The 8365-nt window shown below is 38.6% G+C and overlaps 1 protein-coding gene across 1 annotated transcript; it reads left to right on the top strand.

Annotated features, from left to right (window-relative positions):
* The first annotated feature begins 2444 nt into the window (after window positions 1–2444).
* Window positions 2445–2911, top strand: LOC102241527 (nuclear nucleic acid-binding protein C1D). Its single transcript, XM_005863979.2, has one exon. It carries the CDS (start codon window positions 2445–2447, stop codon window positions 2868–2870), a length of 426 nt encoding a protein of 141 aa, XP_005864041.1. The 3' UTR covers window positions 2871–2911.
* Window positions 2912–8365: the final 5454 nt, after the last annotated feature.

Below are 8365 nucleotides of genomic sequence, written 5' to 3'. Positions count from 1 at the left end.
GACCTGGTCGGCAATCAGGGCCGATCAGGGCCTTCCTTCCCCATGCTGCCGGCCCTGGACTTCCTTCATTCCATGCTGCCCCCTGGTGGTCAGTGCACATCATAGCAAGCAGTCAAACTCCTGGTCAGTCAAACTCCCGAGGAGACAATTTGTATATTAGCCTTTTATAATGTAGGATAATCTGAGGCTGATGAAGGTTAAAAGTCATGTCTAAGAAAGGTTATGGCTGAAATGGGTCTAGAACTCTGGTTTTCTGAATCCTGTTCTGGTATTCTTTTCATTTTGGAAATTCCAGGCCATCCTAGTTACACACAAATGAATGTTAACCATTATTACAATTAACATGCATACAGTATAACACTTTATATATAAAGCACATGTGCACACTTAATTCTCGTGGCAATCTATATATGGTACCATAATATGACCTGTTAATAAAAAAAAATAATTAGAGGGGGCACAGAAATAAAATAACTTGACCAAGATCTCATAGAAAATAAATGGTAGAATATGGACACAAACCCAGGTTTTCTGAGTTTCAATATTATGCCCTTTTAAAATGGGCAGAGGAAGATATTTTTTTAAACAAAACACAAAAGCTGTTGAATAAAAAATAAAATATTTATAAAAATGACCAAATTAAAATTAACATCTTAGTAAATGAACCCTAAAACAATAATTACAAATGAGGAGAGTTACAAATGGGGAAAATATTTCCAATGTATATAACTACAAGAAACTGGTATGAAGAAGATGTAAAGAAACAAATGAATAAGCAAAATGAGTAACAGATAAATGGACGAAAGTATAAATAAATGTATGAAGAGACGTTTAGCATCATTTATTATCAGGGAAATGAAAATTAAATCCATGGTGAGATTCCATTTTATACTCACGTAGTGTGCAAAATATTCACATGCCAACATGCCAAGTGTTAGGAAATGGGTTCACATTAATGTTCATACAGTGCTGCTGGGAGTGAAATATGGTACAGCCATCTTGGAAAGCAGTTTGCCATTGGCTCCTAAAACTGATCTATATGTACCTATGACCCAGCAATTCCACTTTTAGGTATAGTCCCAAGATAAACTCTTGTACTTGCATAACAGGGTCATGTACACAAATTATATATATACACACATAGAGAGAGGAGAATTTTGGGGAATTATTTATTATCTTACTTAACAATTGTTTGTTGGGCATCCACTATAGATCAGGCTCTGTTACATCTTTTTAAATGATAAAAATGAACAAAATACAGATTCTGCTATTATGAATATGCTGTACAGTCAGATACATGTAAACAATACTTGTAGTACAATTTGGTCTTTTCATAGAGTAATAAGCAAAGTGCTTTGAAAGCCCAGAAGAGGGAGGAACTAATTCTAGAAGAGAGAACTTTTGAGCAGGTGTTTGAATCTAGAAGAAACAAACTATATGGAACCAATGTGGTGGCCCACAGCTCTACTGCAAAGGTTTTGAACTTGGCCTGAAATGCTGGCTAGGGCTGGATGATGAACAGGATGGGTAGTCCAAGTCTGGGAGAGCAGGATGAGGCACAGAGAATAGTGGGATCATCGACACACAGCTGAATGGAGAAAAAAAAACAGAACCGAGGGAGTAGTGATTGGATGGGTTTTATTCAACAAGACTACAGGCCTTGGATGAGGAGGACTCATGACTTGATGTGAGAAAGAGAACACAGAACTTTAGGCTTCTGAACAAAGGGCACAACATAAAGGAGGCTTGTTTTAAGGTCTTTGCTGGTGAGTGGCTTCCTTCAGGAGATCTTCCTGCTCTGGACATTGGCTAAGCTAAATGGGAGTCAGTCATCATGGTTTTGCTTGGCTACATGTGGGAGGAGGAATGGTGACTATCTCCAATCACAGCCAAGGCCGGCTTTCTCTCTACAGCACATGCTGGGTTTGGAGAAAGGTTAGCCCAGTTTGCAGAAGGCAGAATTGGGTGGAAGAAAGAACACCAGAGTTCAGGTTCCAGAAAAGAAGAGAGGCTTTAAGCCCTCAAAAATGACAGACCATAAAATAGAGCAGATGAAGGAGAGGTAGAGGAGCACAAAGGTCATCACTGTGGGAAGTGGCTGCTTAATAATAATTACAGCACTCAATTAATACCTTATACTTGCAGAACACTTTTGACACCTTATCACTAAAAACTGATTTCACTCTTGAGGGTTAATTTCACAGATGCTGAACCTGATTTTGATCTGATAGCTGGATTCAAAAGAGAAGATTGGGCAGGCAATTGGTGGAGGGCTTTTTTTGAAAAGACAAATGACACGTGATGATTAATTATGAAAGCATGCAGTTGAGGAGGTGCCCCAGATTACTAAGAATTAGTAATGTAGACCTTCTCCAAGTGAGAATATAAGAAGTCGGCAGTCTGCAATCAGAAGAGGGCCCTCAGGGAGCACACAGTTGGTCATAATGGCCAAAGAAGAAATGAATAAAGACCTGCCAGCAGAAATTCATGAGTATTTATCAGCATTTCAGAATTCCATTGGTCCTGTGGATGACATGCTGGCAACCATGATGTCTATTTCTGGAAATGAGCTGTTGCAGAAGTTGGATCCACTTGAACAAGCAAAAGAAGATTTAGTTTCTGCTTCCACGCTAAATTCAATGTTTTGGGTTTGTTTGGCACCTCCTGGGGTTAATCCCAAGGAACATCCGGTAAAGCAGGAATTGGAAAGAATAAGAGTATACATGAATAGAGTCAAGGAAATAACAGACAAGGGGAAGGCTGCCAAGCTGGACAGATGTGCAGCTTCCAGATTTATAAAAAATGCCTGCTGGGTACCAAAACCTAAAAATGAATCCAAAGTTGCCAGTAAAGGAAAAAGTAAAAAATAACCTTTTGGTTTTGATGTACACATGTTCAAAAAGTACATCATTTTTATTTTTTGCACAAAATAGATGATTATGTGGCAATGCATGGTTTAAATGTATTTCTTCTTGAATTCATATAATATTTACATTTAAATTTCTAATGCTAAATATATTTTCCCCCAGAAAACAAACAAACAAAAAACTAGGCCATGTAATTTAATGAGATGTTTCTTTGTTTTATTGAGGAAAGACCTAGGTGAGTCAGGGGACACTGATCCTATAACCAAGCAATTTTAGAGTCAGCAGACACCTTTGATCTTTTCTTCTAAACCTCTCTTCTAATCCTATAGCACATTATGTCTCTTTCTACAGTTATATTTCCATATCTATTCATACCAAATGTAAGCATTGCATTTGCCTTTTAATTCCTTAGCATATTTCATAAACCTGGGTAATGCAATTTTGCTTAAAATCAAGTTATAGATGGTTTCATCTTTAGCCCACATCTTCCATGACCTCAATTACTGTATTAAAATATTGTTAGCAAATTAACAATAAATAATAGCATTTATTACATGAGATCAAGTTCACTTTACAAGTAATTTACATATTGTCACAATGACTCTGTGCCAATTGCCTATGATTTTGACATTGTTTGTGGGAGAGTGGCCAGCACTAATGCACAGGATCGAGACAATTTATTATGACACGCTCTCTCTATGCAATTGAAGGAATTAGTGCAATAGAGCAGAAGTCAGTGCACATAATCAGTGTGGCTCTACCTGCTGACTTCTGAAGCAGAAAGTGTGCAGTACCGACTGAGCTCAGGGATACAAGAAGAAATAAAGATGGCTTTCTAAGCAAGAATTTGAACCAATCTCATGTGTCATCTTTTACCTCCATGCATCTTCCTTAATTGTGTCTCTCTATGCAATGCTTTGGGTAGTGTATGGCCAAGCGCAAAGGTGTTGAGCAGGATTGCCTGGGTTCAAATTCTGGCTCTCTATATTTTATCAGTGTGGCCTGGGCAACTCATTTAGCCATTATATGCCCAAATTTCCTCACATATAAAATGGAACTAGTCATTTGTGGGACGAAGTTAAAAGAGCCATCAAGCAGCTGGTTCCACAACCATCAAATCTCACAGAACTGGACAGTGCTATTCATCAGGCATGGTGTCAGATTCCTCGCATCACCTTTCAACATCTCGTGGAGTCAATGCCAAGAAGAATCGCCGTAGTATTGAAGGCAAAAGGTGGCCCAACGAAGTACTCCTGAGGTGGTCATAATAATCTGGCCACTCTGTGTGTGTGTGTGTGTGTGTGTGTGTGTGTGTGTGTGTTTGTGTATCCCATGTTCAAAGGCTTTTAAATCGCATTGTTCACCCATATCTTCAGAAAAAAATCGCTTCTACTGTCATAGTAAACAACCTGCTTCCCTATTTATAATGGCCTGGCCCTCTAGCAACTTCAGTGCGAAATTATAGCTAATTTGCCTACAAACATCAGGTGGCCATAATAATGTGGCCACTCAGTGTATGTTGGTTATAAAGTTGCACATTAGAGATAAGTGTACATTCAATACATATAATTTCTGAAGTAGTTCATTCTTTTCTAATAGAGTTAGCAAAAGAGAACTTTTCAAAATAGTAGTACTCAGGTGGTCTGGAGGCTTGAGAATTCCTGTCTTTTGCCCTCTCCCTTGTCATTGCCTCTCAGCCCATCTGGTAGTTGCTCAGGGCTTCTCCATTGAGAACCACTGGCAAACATGAACTGATTTCAGTCTTTCCATGTGTAGGTAAGCGAGAGTATTGTTTCTGTACATTCAAGTCCCAGAATGGCCTCAGAGATTTCCACATTCAAGAACCCATAAATGTCTTTTTTTTTCTTGCTGTACTTCTCATGATAGCAGAAGCAAAACGCAGTGGTTCTCAGAAGCAGTGGTTCTCTAGATGTGGTCCTGGGATTAGCAGCAGCAAGGGTAGCATCTGGGAAGTTGTTAGAAATGCAAATTCTCGGCCCCACCCCATACTTACTGCATTAGAAGCTTTGCTGGAGGAGCCCAGCAACCATGTTTTTTAACAAGCCCTGCCAATGCATCTGCTGCATGCTGAAGTTTAAGAACCGCTGCTCAATCTATGAGTCTGTCTCTATTTTGCTTGATTGAACAGTGGTTCTTAAACTTTAACATGCGGTCAGATAACTCTGGTGTGTGGGAGACGGAGGGTTGGAGGAATTGAGCAAAAAAGAAAAAAAAGTAGCCCAGCAACCATGTTTTTTAACAAGCCCTGCCAATGCATCTGCTGCATGCTGAAGTTTAAGAACCGCTGCTCAATCTATGAGTCTGTCTCTATTTTGCTTGATTGAACAGTGGTTCTTAAACTTTAACATGCGGTCAGATAACTCTGGTGTGTTGGAGACGGAGGGTTGGAGGAATTGAGCAAAAAAGAAAAAAAAAGTGATAATTCATGGACATGAACAACAGTGTGGTGATTGCAGGGGCAGGGGAGTAGGGTGGGTGGAGGTGGAAGAGGGTGTAGAGGGGATAAAAGGTGATGGGAAAAATAAAGTAAATAGAACCACTGCTGAAAAGGGTCATGATTCTCCAGTAGGACATCAGCAACAGCTACTGCAAAAAGGGTGAAGAAAGGCTGAGCAGCCATCACCATAATAAACTATCACAGAGTGGTAGGTCTGTACCAGGCGCAGTATTGCTTTCAGATGTATTAGGTTATTTAATTTTGACCACTATCTCTTAAAAAGATGGTATTAGCTCAGTGTTGCCAGGGGAGGAAACTGAGGCACAAATCTTTACCCATGGGCACTGAACAGTTAAATCATAGAGCTAGAAATAAAACTCTGGTCTAGCTGATCCCCAAACTCATGTTTCTTCCACTATTTGACTTGGCTGCCCAAACCTTTAAAAAGCACATCTTCATTCTTTGTGCTTAGTTTAAATTATTTCTATTTCAGGTACACATTCTTTCTCTGTTTTTTAAAATGCCATATATTTGTATATATCTGTATGTGAGTACTATAGCTAAATTCTGTACCTTGATAATGTAGGTTAGCTATTTCATTTCAGCAAACATTTGTTGAGGGCCTACTATGTGTCGGGTATTGTAAAGGCATATGCAGAGGTGCTCATGTTGGCATCCTTGACCTCAAAATGGTCAGTCAACCAACTTGCTGGATCTAAAATTATATGGAGAAAAATCAGGTTTAAAATATCCCAGATATTTAATTCAGATAGATCTTAAATACATGAGATCTATGATACTAAGATAATGAGACACTTCTTAATGGTTAATCATACTAGCTAATGTTGAGATTGACCAACATTGCTGACTAATTTTTATATTAGCTAGTTTAAGTAATAGTCTGAGGCAAGGGACAATGAGTAGCAAGTTTAGAATATAGAGTTGCATCCACATGTTTGTAACCACTCATTCTTTCCACAGAATTTACTGAGGGTTTACTTTGTGTCTCACACTTTACAAGATGCTGCATGTGATAAGAAAGAATGAAAAAATAGTCCCTGCTGCCAAGGAGCTAGCAAGGGACTTTGTCCTTTGACTTGCCCAGCTGTTATTAAGATCAGTCACTTGTTTTTAACATAAAATGTTCTATTTTGCCTACACTATTGTGATCATCGTCATATAAAAATGATTTGATTTCTCACTGACAGTTTTGAATTTCATTTAATATCCAGGGGTCTTAGCTCAGCCAACTTTAAAAAACACACAAATCTGTAGTCAAAGCATAAAGACAACTAATGTAACAAATGCTTGACTTTTACTTATTCTGCAAACTGAAGAGTGCTATGGGATGCAAAGATGAAAAAGAGTCCCCACACACCATGAAGTCACAGTCAGGCATGTAAACAAGATATTACAATGAAAAGAAATGCATACTATCTCAGGTGTATGTAAATAATTAATGTTCATAAGAACAGAGCAGTAGATCTGTGTGGTGAATTGCTTCATGGAGGCAGTGATAACAGAGAGGAGCCTTGAAGAATAATTAGATATTCTCTAAGTACCTACCAGGGAAGGACATTCTAAGCATAGGGAACAACATTTACAAAGGAATGGGTACATGAACTTGACATTAGGAAAACCTTGGTTAGAGTTTGGATGTATTTAAGGGAAAGGATAAATACTTTAGGGAAAAGAAAAGTTTTAAATACCATGTTTGGGAACTTGGAACTCATTTGATGGGCAACAAGACCCACTGTAGGATGTTAAGCAAGGCCAGATGATCCTTAAACAAGAGAATTAGAAGTTCTGTGTGGCTGCAGTGTGAAGAATGAGCAGAATTATTCCAGAGTTAGAGTGATATTGAGGACTAGACAAAGAAAGACTTGGGAATATACTTGGCAGGAATTAGTAATTGAATGTGTAAGGTAAAGAACATTCAGCAGAATGTACAAATCAGCTTTACTTTTTAAATATTTGTTAGTCTGTGTTTGGCTTCTGTTAAAAATCTATACTGTTTGCACTATTGTGAGTATAACAAAGACCAAGTGGCCTGTTGCCCCTTTCAAAGCAAGAGCTTACAAAGTAGAGGCTTACTTTCCACAAGAGTTTCAAAAAGCCTGTTTACAACTTGGACTTTGAGGCTGAGTCTATAATATTGCCCAGAGCCACCATTTCCACAGTGATGGTGAAGCAAGCAAACACCAAATGATTAATCCAATTCTCAAGGCTTACTGCTCATACACCCTAAGTGCTCAGCTACTGCCAGAGTGGAGGCAGAAACAACACCCAAATCAACTCCATTTCTGATGGCATCTAGATATGGCTCTGGATGTTAAATCATCCCTGATTCCACCCTACCCCACTCCCATTATATATAAACACCCAAATCAACTCCATTTCTGATGGCATCTAGATATGGCTCTGGATCCCTGATTCCACCCTACCCCACTCCCATTATATGTTTTCTCCTACTCTAATCTCTTGAAATTCTTTACTGCCAACTCTCTTGTCATTTCTACCACAGTTTCTATATATGTCTAGATTGTAAACTCCAAGAAGGCATGATCTTTGTCATTGTCATTTTTCTGTTAATCCCATTATTTTAAATAGAAACATACTTACGATGGCTCAAATTTTTATCACCACACTTCTACAATTTTTTTAAAAAATCATTAATAAGATATTGCCTCCTCTACCACCTCATCTCCACCATGATGACCAGACTTGTAACCTAGGAACTGTGGCTAGACTAACAAACTGACTGAGTCAGTGATGAATCAGCTGGAGCCAGGTCAATGTCATCAGTGGAGATAAGGAAACATGGATGGCTTATTCCTGAGATGGAAAACCTATCAGAGGTAGTGAAATCTTGTGCTTCTGAACTATGTTTTTGGTAAAAGCATCATCTTTTTCAAAAAATATAATGATGGCTTAGTGAAATTTAAAATAAGATATTGTCAGCACAATAAAGGATAGTTAATACCTTACGGAAGAGGACTAATTGGTATATATCAGTGATGGCGAACCTTTTGAGCTCGGC

The sequence above is a fragment of the Myotis brandtii genome, unplaced genomic scaffold (assembly GCF_000412655.1).
Source record: "Myotis brandtii unplaced genomic scaffold, ASM41265v1 scaffold182, whole genome shotgun sequence".
Lineage (NCBI taxonomy): Eukaryota > Metazoa > Chordata > Mammalia > Chiroptera > Vespertilionidae > Myotis > Myotis brandtii.
This window is presented reverse-complemented; position numbering and strand designations above follow the sequence as displayed.

What these genes read in the sequence shown, in the direction of transcription:
- LOC102241527 (XM_005863979.2), top strand. Translation starts at nt 2,445, where the DNA reads ATGGCCAAAGAAGAAATGAATAAAGACCTGCCAGCAGAAATTCATGAG.